The 13,554-nt window shown below is 43.5% G+C and overlaps 1 protein-coding gene across 4 annotated transcripts in view; it reads left to right on the top strand.

Moving 5' to 3' along the window:
- The window catches only part of ASTN2 (astrotactin 2), an 887,719-nt gene that overhangs the window by 408,761 nt on the left and 465,404 nt on the right, over positions 1-13,554 (top strand). For 3 of the 4 annotated variants that reach the window (XM_057724291.1, XM_057724290.1, XM_057724293.1), the window contains 3 exons: positions 703-787; positions 1,302-1,376; positions 2,133-2,270. In XM_057724291.1, coding sequence (XP_057580274.1) covers positions 703-787; positions 1,302-1,376; positions 2,133-2,270 — 298 coding nt within the window. The remainder of the gene's footprint in view (positions 1-702; positions 788-1,301; positions 1,377-2,132; positions 2,271-13,554) is intronic. The other variant, XM_057724292.1, reaches the window with a different exon arrangement.

Raw genomic sequence — 13,554 nt, forward strand, 5'->3', positions numbered from 1 at the left:
TGGATGGATGGGTGGGTGGGTGGGTGGGTGGGTGGAAGGGTGGATGGATGGATGGATGGATGGATGGGTGGGTGGGTGGATGGATGGATGGGTGGATGGGTGGATGGGAACAAGAGGGGAAATGAGGGGAGGGGGGAGAGGAGAGTAAAATCGTTAAGACAAACAAACAATAACAAAACAAAACAAAATCTAGAGATGGTAGATGGAAACAATTTTCCTAAAGGGGAAATCAGAGGTATTTGGAGGAGGTGGCATTTAATTTGGGGCTTATAAATGAACATGAATTGTTCATTCAGGTGGAGAGAATTCAATTTTCTGGTTATACTTTTCGTGTAAGTGTACTTTATCATAATTTAAGTATTTGAGAATAGGACTTCCATGTATAACCACCAGGTCGCTTTTGGTTTCCTTCATTAAGCCGTGAGCACCTCAGCATCTGAGTTGTACCTCTGACCTCTGCATCCCCTGTGCTGAGCAGAGAGCCTGGCAGGGGGTGTGGTCAGGGCTTGCTGAGTGAATAAATGAGTGAATGAACAAATGAATACACTCTTCATTAACCACAGTGGCAGGTAGAATAGAACACCCTTTTTCCGTGGCCTTTTCTACAACTAGGCAGCTTGCTTTATTTTCTAAGAAAACAGGAAAACTGGAAAAGAAGGGCAGGCAGTATTTCACAAGATGCTTTTCTCTTTTTGCTTGCAGGAGAATGCAGCTGTCATGAAGGCTACGCCCCTGACCCGGTGCACAGACACCTGTGTGTGCGCAGTGACTGGGGACAGAGTGAAGGGTGAGTGGCAAAGGACATCAGGGCAGAGAGAGTGGAGGGCCCACCTCCCCTGTGGCATTACCAGATGCCCCAAACTGCTCCACAGAGAGGACTCTTTCTCTGCAGCAGTTGTGTTCCCGCAAAGCCTGCTGGAAAGTGAATCCTATTTCCCACTGAATCACATTTTAGTATTAAAGGTACATGATTGATGAATCTTCTAGAGAACAAAGGCTAAAGTTTAGCTCACCCTCCCAAACCATGAGTAATCAAAGAACACTCTCCTGAGTGGACTAATGAAGAAGAATCAGGTGTTTTAAACATAAACTCCAAAATGGACAAAGTGGACTTTGTGCTGAGTTCTTCTGTGAAATGGAGCCTTTTATAATATAAATAGTCTTACCCAATAATTACCTCTATAAAATTTGGTTGTTTATAAAGCTACTCTTAAGCAATGGCCCCATATGAATCCCACCTGCTTCTGACTAATAGCATCTCCTGATCCCTTTTTCTTTCTGTCTCTCAATTCTTCCCACAGACCCTGGCCTTACACGACCCTAGAGAGGGGCTATGATCTGGTGACAGGGGAGCAAGCCCCTGAAAAGATTCTCAGGTGAGTTAATAGTCTGTTGGGGCATGATACTGGGGAATGGAGAAGGGTCTGATGGGGAGGTGTAGTTATGCATCCTTAGTTAATTGAGCCTGTCCACTTCCGGGATGCAATGGCCCAGGTTGCTATGGGAATTTAATTCCCATTTGTCTGTCATAGACTTATAGATAGATTCAGATACTTGAACTGGAGGAGACATTACTGATTATCTAGTCCAGTGGTTTAAAAATATTCTATAGCCATAGAATCTCTTCCTGCCACTACCATGAAATCTTGTGTGAAACTTCAATACTTACGCTGATAAAGACATACAGCAAATTAAGTGGCAGAACTGGGAATCAGATTTTGGTTGAAATTGATTCAGAATCCATGCTCTTAACCTTCGTGCAGACTGCCCCTGCTGACATAGCAGTCACTTATGGTCCTCCTGCTGGCTGTCAGGGCTGCTTGGGAAAGCAGAAGTGAAATAGTTCCTGTACTCACAAAGCCCGCTGATAATTGGGAATCAGTACCTAACCTCGGGAAAATAAAACTAGCAATATAGAATAATGCATGGGCTAAATGATTAACAGAGTGAAGAAATGACCATCCAAGTCTGGGCAGAGTTGGCCAACATTGTGCCTTAGAGAATGCAGGGGACTCAATTGGGTGGGAGGGGTGTGAGAGAAGGTTCTAGAAAGGATGGGTGGAGGGGGCCCCTTTTTTCTGTTTTGTCTCTGCTTCCCAGGGAGTCCCCCAATGGAAACTCTTACATTGCAGGTCTACTTTCAGCTTGGGCCAAGGACTCTGGCTGCCTGTCAGCAAAAGCTTCGTGGTCCCGCCTGTGGAGCTGTCCATCAACCCCCTGGCCAGCTGCAAGACCGACGTGCTCGTCACGGAAGACCCTGCAGATGTCAGGTAGGGAAGTCATCTCCAGCACCTGTACCACAGGCTTCTTAGAGCCCTGGAAGTCCCTCTGTTTTGGGATCTCAGGAACTCCTGTGGGAAAGTACTCTTCATGCTGTTGAAGTGGGCAGTTGCCTAGTTGATATATAAAAAACACTATCCAATACACCATGCTCCACACTCCTGAACGTGACCTCCGTGGTTGGCTTCACTGCCTTTATATTTCAACATTATTACTTTCCTTTGGGGTTTATATAAAACATGAGCGAGGCAAACACATTCTCTAGCTCATCCTGGGCTCTTTAATGATCTTCTCTTGTAAAAGACCATTACTTAATAGGATATTGGAAAGTCATGAAGGTAAAAGATTGGAGAATGAGGTACTTTTTCTTGTGACTCTGGTACTGGGAACAGACTTTGGGCTAATCCATAGGTTTGAAATGTCCAGGTCAAGTGAATTTTTTACTCACGAAAGGATGGAGACTACATCTTTCCTTACGCATTTTGCACCCTGTAGTTAACTTCCTTATAGACTTACTCTGCTATGTTCTAAATAGTTGTTTACATATCATGCTGTCCTATTATGTGGTGAATCTCTCAAGGTCAAAGAAAATAACTTATTTAGCTTTTTAATCCCCAGTTCCCAGTACATATTGGACACCTACTAAATGTTTATTGATTTAATTACACCAGTGGTCTTAGATCTCATCCTAACACTAGTCTGTAGCTTTCAGGTGGAGGTTCTTTTTTTCCCCCTCCCAATTTGATTAGGGGAAGAATTCTAGAATTTAAATGTTACAAAAAATGGACTCTGGTTTTACTTTAGGAACTGGCTTGAACACAGTTTATTGACTCCTGAACGTGGAGGCATGGTGCCCGTATTTCCAGCCATTATTATTCTACCACAGCATAGCTGTCTTTGAGTCATTTTGAATTAAGATGCCATCATATGTCCATGGCATCTGGATAGGAAGCTGCTAGAACCCACGTCTCCTGCTTTGAAATTTATTTATTCTCACCTTCTCAACATTTCATGGAGGGTTGAACATGACATGATTTTTTATAGGTATTTCTCCAAAGAGGTAATTTTAAAAAGGATAGAAAATTAAAGGGATAGTGCTTAGGAAATGAAGTGGTAGCTACTAAGAGCTAAGATGGTTTCACGCACACACAAATTGATTCATGGTAAATTACCATTATTTCCATTTTCGATAGAATTGAGGTCAGTGAGACTTTAGTAAAGCATGTGCTAAGGTTTCTCTGCATCACATATTTTAAAGATGGAAAAAAGACCATCTGGTTGAAGGATTATTCTCAAAGAGACCCTATGACCTTGTTTCAAATCAACTGTAAGAAGGTCTCTACTAGCTTTCCTCAGAGTTCTGTACTGTCGACATTGAATGTGTGATTTCAGTGAAGCTATAGATGTCAGAGTGGCTGATGGTAACACTCCCTCTGGAGTTGAACAGGTTTGAGTTACAATCCCATCTCTACCATGGATGCTATATATGATTCTAGCCAAACGCAACTTGCTAACTTTCCATTTCTTTGCAAAATGTAGATAATAACAGTGCCTACCTCACCGGATGTAATAATAATAACTCATCTCCATTGATCATTCCAACTTTACTAACATTATCTCATTACCTTCCTGCATCAACCTCAAATATGAGGCAAATATTTATTTTACAAATTAAAAAATATCTGAGGCATAAAGCTGATACCTTCACTAGTAATGTAGTGAAGCAAAGCTTCACCCCATAATGTGTCTACCTCCTGAACCCATGTTCTTAACTATTTCATTGAAACACCTCCCAAGAATCATTGTTATGATTAAATAATATGTGTAAATGCTGGTAAACAATAAACTCCCAGAGGTACAGGATTACCAATTTTAGATGCATTCAATTCCCACTACAGTAGAGTTCAAGTAGAAGCTGGTGATGGTGAGGAAGGCAGAGTCAGGAAGTTTGCGTACTATGTTATATTGCTGAGAATGACCAAGGTCTTCAGTTGCCTTTTCTGCTCCAATCTGAATTATTACATTCAACAGCAAGCCAGACAGGGAGGAGAACAGAATATCAACCCACAGGGACTCTAACACATCTTTAGAAATATTAAAAGAAAATTGAGAAAAGTATAGTACTAGAATTTATTTTAGTGAGAATATTGTGTGTAGTTGGAATACTGTAAAAAGTTAAAAAGGGTGAGACCTTCGAAGGGCATGACCCAATAACAATTAGATGCTCTCAACTGCTAAGAATGCTGTGTCTGGTTACATGGAGGGTGTGTCTTCACTGAGCTGGGACCAGAGCAGAGTTGATGAGGATTGGGAGAGGGGATGATATTCTGCAATCATGCGTCCTCCTTCTCAACCCTTTGAAGAATATTCGAAATATATTTCAAATATTTGAAGAATGTCGGTTTGATTAGGTCACTAAATTATTATCCTGCTTGGGGTGTCCACATGTCTTTGTCTGGGCTTGGAGCATTTGCAGACAGCCTTTTAAGTCTTACCTTCATCTTACCTTTCACATACCCATTGACTTCCCTGCAAGGGTAGATAGAAGATTGCAGTCATTGCCATTCAAAAGAATCTGTGCTATGTAGGTTGAGTTTTCCAAGCTGCACTAATAAACCTTGTTTGACATGACACTGCCCAGGCAAGCATATCATGGGCGTTTAAGAATTAATAAGTTTCAGTCAGATGCTGTGTTAAAATTAATAAATAATAGATCATAATTATAGATAGCCGATAATATGCCACAGAATCACAACTGAGAGGAAAAAGCAGAATCAGGAAGGAGAAGATAAGCATTCTAGTAGGATTGGGAAGGAAAATGTAAAGGTACTTTCCTGGTTGATTTTTTTTTTTTTTTTTTTGGTTTGGTTTTTAAGTCTGTGACATTACAATGAAAGTATGGAATCTCACACTAGGGGAGGCAGAGCTAGTTAGAGTCAAAAGTACAGGTTCAACCCACCTGGTGTATAAATTTAAAACAATTGATATAAACAAATGTTGGTAAGGATATGGAACGACTGGAATTCCCATACCTTTATAGTAGGAATGTAAGTTAGTGTGACCTCTATGTAAATCTACTGGGCGGTATCTGCTAAAGTTAAATATCTACATATCCTACAAATAGAATACTACAGATAATACAGTCAATAATACTAGTGGTAGCATTCATTTGTACTGCCAGAAAGCAAAAACACAGATGCCCACTGATAACAAAATAGAAGATACATAAGACAAATAAGTAGATAAATAAAACAAAACAATGGAATGTTATTAATGCTGAGTATTAATGAACACAACCACTGCACACATCACCACTGATGAATTTCACAAATGTAAGACTGAATTATTGAAGCCAGACACAAATGAATATGCATATTTAAATAAAGATCAAAAACAGTGAAAACTAATCTGGGAGGTTAGAAAAAAGAATAGGGATTACCTTTGGGTGTTGGAGGGGAAGTGATTCAAGGGAAGCATGCCAACATGCTGGTAATATTTGATTTCTTGATCGGGGTGGTAGTTATGTGGGTGTGTTCATTCTGTAAAAACGCATCAAGCTGTACAGATATGATTTGCACACTTTTCTCTATGCATGTCATATTTTGAGTAAACAAAGTTTATTATGTAAGGCTGTTCATTTTTTAAAAGATATTTTTTAAATCTATTTTATTTTTGGCTGCGTCGGGTCTTTGTTGCTGTACATGGGATCTTCCTTGCCGCATGCGGTATCTTTCCTTGCTGCACACGGGCTTCTCTCTAGTTGTGGCTCATGTGCTCAGTAGTTGCGGTGCGTGTGCTTAGTTGCCCCTCGGCATGTGGGATCTTCATTCACCAACGAGGGATTGAACCCGCATTGAAAGGTGGGTTCTTAACCACTGGACCACCAGGGAAGTCCCTGTTCATTTTTTTTTTTTTAAAGCATAGGCTATAGAGCCCAGCTGAACTGCTTCAGTTCAAATCCCAGCTCCACCACTTGCTTCCTGTATCAGTTTTTCTGAAGCTCTGTTGGCCCCTGTGGATAATGTGGATAGAAGACTATCTATGCCATATAGGGGAGTGGTGAGATTGAAAAGATATAATACCTATAAAGTGCTGAGTTTGGCACAATGGTGAACTCTCTAGAAGCATCAGTTATTATGTTTGTTATTTTTCTCTTTTTAATTCCTTTCTCTTTTGCTAGAAGGCTACATCCAATCTATGACATATCTTAAAATCAGTATGGTCTTAGCATTGAGAGTTCTCATTAATCCCTTTGTCATGGGGTTTGAGGAAGACCTAGCTGAATATATAAAATCTAATACATATTTACAGATATGGAAATATTTGCAGAGTGGGGGAAGAGGCACATGTGCAGTACACGTAGAATGCCTTGGCTTTGGAAAAGGAAGAAAAAATTCCTGATGAAAGGAATTAGGAGAGTATTTGCAGGAGAGAGAACATGGGCAATTAACCTTGAATTGTGCATAGGATTTGGCTGTGTGGAATTTAAGGTGGGAGGGAAGGCTTTCAAGTCTGAAGGGTTGAAGGACCAAAGAAAAGAACTCTCCCCTGGACAGCTCCCATTCTTCAGCCTGTTCCAGCAGGAAGCTGCTGGGAATGAGATTTTTAGCGTTCAAGACACTAATGATGTCAGCTACAAAGGTGGAGGACTGAACTCTAGCTAAATTGCGTGCAGCTTCCATTCAGTCCTGGGCCCCTCCTGTGGACCAGGCACTGTGCCAGATACCCTAGGAATACAGTGATGAGTAAGGCCCACCCTGGCTTTCAGGGATCTCATGGTGTAGCAAGGAGCATGGAACAAGAGACTGACTTGCGAGATGAAATAAAAGATACTCATGGAGAGAGAGGCATGGCAAACAACACTTATTGCTACACACTGGGCCTTCTTCACAATTTCACTGAGACCTGATTCTTCTTATAAGAGAGATGCAAGAATTGCTATTATAATTAGAATAATAATCGTCCGCAAAGCCCAGCTTTTGTAGCCCCTGAGTGATTTTTCTATGATCTCAAATCAATGAAAATGAAATGGTGAAATACTGTTAATTCCCACACAATGTTGAAAGAATAACAGCACATCAGAATGCAAACTAGCATTGCTCACTTGTGACAGTTTTCACATTGACTTAATTCTGGATAGAATTAAGAAAAGTTCCTTGTTCTTTTGGCCTTTCAATTCTAAGCACTGAGAATTTATTGAACACCTACCATATGCCAGCTAAGTATCAAAGATAGAGAAATGATAAGACAAAGATCTCAGTGCATTAAATGAGACAAAATTGCAAACAAAAAGATTTTGTACTTTGTGACTGTTGAGGAGATTAGAGGAAAAATTCAGGGCAGAGAAAGGACCCAAGGGAGAAGGTGTTTAAACTCACCTAAGAGTTAAAGGAGAGGCCTTTAACTTCCAGGAGAGGACTTCTGAGCCAAGTTGCAAAGTATTAGCAGGAAGTCACTAGGTCACTGGTACTCGAAGTGTGGTCCCTGGACCAGTAGCCTCAGTATCACCTGGAAACTTGTTAGAAAGGCAGATTTTCAGACTCCATCTGTGGTAGACCAACAGTGACCTCTCCCCAAAGGTATCAGTTTCCAATCCCTAGAACCTGTAAATGTTACCCTATTTGGAAAAGGGGTCTTTGCAGATGGGATTATGTTAAGAATGTTAAAGTAGGTTGATTATTCTGGATTATCTGTGGGCCCCAGTGCCCTTATAAAAGAGAAGCAGGGGGAAATTTAATACACACAGAAGACGGCAATGCGAAAAGGGAATTAGAGATTGGAATGCCAGCAGCCACCAGAAGCTGGAAGAGGCAAAGGACAGATTCACCCTCCAGAACCGCATGGGGGCATGCAGCCTTGCTAACACCTTGATTTTGGCCTCGCAATGTGGATTTCGGACTTCTGGTGTTTCAAGTCATCCCTGTGCGTGGTGATGTATTCCAGCAGCCTCAGGAAACACATACATCACCCAAGACCTGAATCGGATATTTTGGAGGTGGGCCCTGTAATCTGGCTTAACCAGTAACCTGGTTTAACGAGTCCTCAGGTGATTCTAATGTTCTCTAACACTTGCATACTAAAGCACTAGGCAGCAAAACAAGGAAAGGCTCACCTGGTTTCCACAGAAAACAAAGGATGGAAAGGCTTGAAAACTCCAGGGTGGCAATGGCTTTGAGTCCAGCAGGATTGACATGCTCTACAGTGTTGTTGGGACTCAGTGTTTCTGTCTCTCTTCATCCATCATCTCTGTGTTCCTCTGGGTTAACGTCCTCTTCGGGCACACTCTCACCAACAACTCCGGGTTTACCACCTCAGCGGAGCATTGCCAGAGGGAAGAGATCTCCTGTTGCCCCATGATTAAGCAAAAGTCCAGGCACTGAGTGACAGCAGTGAGAGCTCCTCCCTACGTGGCACTGTCCCAAGTGCTTTGCTGAAATGAGCTCATTTAATCTTTACCCATCATTAGCCTTATTACATGCATGAGGAAACTGAGGCATGGAGAGGTTATATAAGTTGTCCAAGGTCACACAGCCACTAACTGGCAGGACCAGGATTTGAATCATGAGAATCTGAATCCCGAATCCATGCTACTCACCTCTAGGCTATGATGCCTCTGTTTGCCCTATTTGGGGACATGTGCCAATACCCCAAGTCAATGCCTGCAATTAGCCAGACTTGGGTCACGGACTCGCTCTCAAACCAACAAGGATGAGGGGACCTTTACTATGTGGATTGAAATTGCAGGTAAGATGGGGGAAGTCAAGGGGGGAATCAAGACAGGCAGCAAACAGATGATAAACAGCAACAAAAAAGACAAAACCCACCATGTCCCCTCCATGAACCAGGCATGGGTCTTCTTTTTTTTTTTTTAAAGATTTTTTTGATGCGGACCATTTTTAAAGCCTTTATTGAATTTGTTACAATATTGCTTCTATTTTATGTTTTGTTTTTTGGCCACAAGGCATGTGGGATCCTAGCTCCCCGACCAGGGGTCTAAGCTGCACCTGCTGCATTGGGAGGCGAAGACTTAACCACTGGAAATGCCAGGAAGTCCCCGGCATGGGGTCTTGAAGTGGTATGCATGATGTGGGAGCTTCCAGGCTGTAGGTCAGTGTGTCTGGTGGGTAGTGCCAAGGGGCACGTGGCCGAGGATGCAGTGAGGAGAGGGGACAGGGCCTCATGCTGTTTTCTCCCTCTCCCCTCCTCCTCAGCTCTGGGCCACCTGGCCTAACAGGGTCAGCAATGACTCCGAGGGCACTTGCGGAGACTGTATTCACCACTCCAGCAGATGCTTCTGTGCAGATGCTACAGATACCAGAATCTGGCTTTTGCCCAGGTAGTACCCCGAGTCAGTTACAGTGTATTCTCGGCCATCCATCTTAAGGTGAAATCCTCAACAAAAGCGCTCTAGATTCTTCCTTGTGTGATGGACACTGCGAAGGCTCTGGAAGTGTAAAGACCAGAAAGGGAAGATGGGGGTAGGAAAAGGAGCATAGGCTTGGAATCCTACAGACACGGGTTTGAATCTTGGCACCACCATTGCTCCCTCAACTACTTGGACTAAGTCATTTCACCTCTTCCAGCCTCCACTTCTGAACCTGGAAGACAGAGATTGTTGTGCTTCCTTCAGATGGTTGTTGTTAGGGTCATGGAGGGTAGAGAGAATAACTAGTACAGCACCTCACACGTAACTGGTATTCCATGGTGAGAAGTTTTAGAAGTCTTAGTCGGCATTTTAGTACAAATAAGGAAGTACCTATATGATGTAGTTGGGTTAAGGTGATGAACGATGTAGTTCATGGCCCAGAAGTGGACAGAGAAGGGACCTCCTCCATTCCTCTTGATTACCTTAGGTGTCAACGGCAGAGGCAAGGGTGGGTGAGCTCAGAGGGATGTCAGGGTGCGTGGGGTGGACAGAAGTGCGGCTCGGACAAGGCAGGTGATATGTTACAGTGGGACAGCTGGATGGGAAGGCCCAGGGCAGCAGAGCCTCAGGCGGGGGGAGTCCCTTGATGCAGGCCTTGTGGCTCGAGAGGCTCCCTCCTCGTCCCTAGAGATGAGGAGCACGGAGTCATGACTCAGATTCTCTGGATTCAAATCCGGGTTCTGCCATTTCCTGGGTGTGTGACTGTGGGCAAGTTATACAACATCTCTGTGCCTCAGTTTCCTCATGCATGTAATATGGCTAATGATGGGTAAAGATACGCAAGAAATAAAATTCAGACTTCTTGCTTTTGCCTTCCCTACAACCTCATCAGATTTGGTAAACGAATGACTGTGTGTGTGTGAGTGTGTGTGTGTGTGTGTGTGTGTGTGTGTGTGTTTGCGTTTGCATAGTAGGCAACCGAGAAGCATACTTCCCTTCCCAGGGAGATGCTGAGACAGGGGTGCGCTCCTGCAGCCCTCCTTAGTTAGAGTCTTAGCCCCAAGGTGCTTCCGCCACTTTCCCCGTCTCACCAGTTATTCGTGCAGACGTTCTTTTCCCAAAGGGCACGAGAAATTCCATAGGCAATCCACTCACCTGCTTGAAACATGGAAGAAAGCAGTTTGGGGCAAAGGGAATAGTGAAGGCTCTGGCATAAAACTACCTGAGTTCAAATCCCATCTCTACCGCTTCCTAGCTGACCTTGGGCAAGCTGTGTAAACTTTCTGAGCCTCAGTTTCCTAACTGTAAATGGGAATGAGAATTGCTATTGTATCTTTGGGTGTTTTTGCAAATTGGATGAGATAACACATTACCGCTCCGTCATAAATAATCATGACTCACATGTACTGAGCCTTTCTTTTGTATCAGGCCCTGTCTAAGCGCTTTACATACATTCGTTCTAATTCCCTCCAATGACGCAATGATGAAGTTACTACTATTTACAGAGGAGGAAACTGAGGCACAAGAAGTTTAAATCATTTGCCCAACATGTTCCAGGCCGGGAGTGGCAGAATCAGGATGCGAACTCAAGCTGTTAGGTGAGAGCTCAGTAAATGCTGGCTACTGTTGATGCAGGGGGTTCCCTGTGAGATTGAGGGGTAGGCTCGTCGGACCTTCTGTCTTCATCTCTGTTGACCGTTTAGTCCATTGAGTGTGTGTGGACGTCCATCCCATGCTGGTGGAAGATTAAACATGAAATGGGGTCAGGGAGACTTTGGGGGCAATAGGGCATCTGTCTGGCACTCACAGCTGGGCTCATGGGACTTGGGCATTGCAGTTTTCCCTGCACCACCGCGTCCCACCCTTCTTGCAGGAGAATGAAGCCCTTCTGAGAAGCATTAACATTAAGACCTCCACAGTCTCCACCAAATGGATTTGCTCTCTACCCACATCCCGGCGCAGCCTGGCTGCCTGTCATTCAGCCAGTACGCCCAGAGACATATATATTTCCCCTCATTTTAGTTTCACGATCATAATAAAAGTGAAGTCTATTAGGATGCGTTTCTGCCCAGCCTCGGTAAATCTCTTCAAACACCGTTCAGCACCTGATTTCTGTTAGTCTTTGCCACTGGGGAGGCTGTAGCAGGCGCTGACGGTCAGCTGGGGTGGAGGGCCCACGGCACAACCTCTGCTAAATGAAACTCAAATGGAGACTTTGGAATATAAATATTGAAGTGACCCAGGTTGGATAAAGGGGAACCAGTTAGCTAAGCTTCTCTCTTACATGCAGGAGATGCTAAATTATTAAAAGTTTAATAAATGTAATAATAAATATTTGATGTTGAATTACAGAAGGCTTTGCAGATACAGTGAAACTGAGAAACGACGTGTTATATCTGTATTAGAAGTTAAACACTTTTCAAATGGGACTTCTGATGTTGAAATGGGGCTGCAGATCTTTCTGTGAAAAGAGAGAGAGAAGGGGGAAAGACAGATTAAAAAGTATCGTTTTTTGGCAAGTACAACTGGGCTGAAAGTCAGGATGCCTGGGTTTCAGTCCTGACTCCACACTAAAGACAGCGATAAGCAGCATTTTGGACATGCTTGACCAGGCAGAGGCTTTTATATAGTGTCTCACATGTGATCCTTGCAGTCTTCTTCCAAGGTCAAGGCTACTTTTATCTCTGCTCCCCCCTACCCCCATTTCACAGATGAAGAAGCTGGCGTTCTAAGACCTTAAGTAACACAGCTGATAAGAGGATGAGTTGGAATTTGAACACAAGGCTTCTGATCTCAAGACCTTTACTCCATCCATCATGCCACTGTGTCTTCCCTTCCGCTTGCTGCTTGGAAACCCTTTCTGCTCTTTATTAGTCAGGATGTTTTTGGTTTCAGGAGAGAGAAATCCAATTCAAATGAACTTAATGGTAACTGCATTGGAAGGCTGCCATGGGAGGGATGAAGGATCAGCTTAGCCACAGGGATGAGGGAAGTTGAGGAAATTACATGACGTTAGGATTCTGTCTTTCCTCTCAGCGTCATCCCGTGATGGCTTCATTCTTCCCCACTCACACCCCCGTGGTAGTCATGAGTTTCCAAGACTGCTGTGCTCTTACCACCAAAGAGTGAGTGCTTCTGTTCCTTGAGCTACACTTCGAAGAATCCTAGGGAAGGAATCTATTGGCCTGGCATGAGTTAGGAGCTGACCTCTCAATTAGTCACCTGTAATTAGGGGACAGGATCGCAAAGTACAGACACAGCCGTAGAAGGAAGTGGGGGGGGACCAAGAGCTGAACATCTACTCCAGCCCATGTCTTCAAAATCCTTCCTGGGCTTCTGTTGAAGCCTGAGAGGTTGGACTAAATCAGAGATGGCAGACAGCGAACATCTCATTTGCCAACACAGATAAATGGGCTGAGGTTGCCTGGGATGTTAAGTTGGGAACATTTCTGAGACTATAGACCGACTCAGCTGGGAAGACTGTTGGGATCGACTCATGATGCCTGCCTTCGGTATGGGATGGGAGTGGTGACATGGGTCAGATATTTGCCGTCTCTGAACTTGGTGGTCTTTAGAGGTCCTTCTGTTTTTGCTTCTGATAACTTCATGATAGTGTTCCTCTGTAAAATGAAGAGAGATTTTTCTGATTGCTGAGATGCAGGAGAAAGACAGCCATGTGGATGGAGATATCGAGGATGAATTAGAAATGGGGCTGTCTTACTCCGTCTATCTGTTTTTATCCATCTATCTGTTACCTCAGGGGGTATATTTGGATAATCTCATCTTGGTGCCAGTAAGTTTCCTGAAATAGGTTTCTGGCTTGAGGCAAAGTTGAGCCCTCCATCTAGGTGCTTCCTAGATACTGTCTGGCACTGTCATTGTCACTTGTAATGTATTAAAAATGGAAC

The sequence above is a fragment of the Hippopotamus amphibius genome, chromosome 2, assembly GCF_030028045.1.
Source record: "Hippopotamus amphibius kiboko isolate mHipAmp2 chromosome 2, mHipAmp2.hap2, whole genome shotgun sequence".
Classification (NCBI taxonomy): domain Eukaryota; kingdom Metazoa; phylum Chordata; class Mammalia; order Artiodactyla; family Hippopotamidae; genus Hippopotamus; species Hippopotamus amphibius.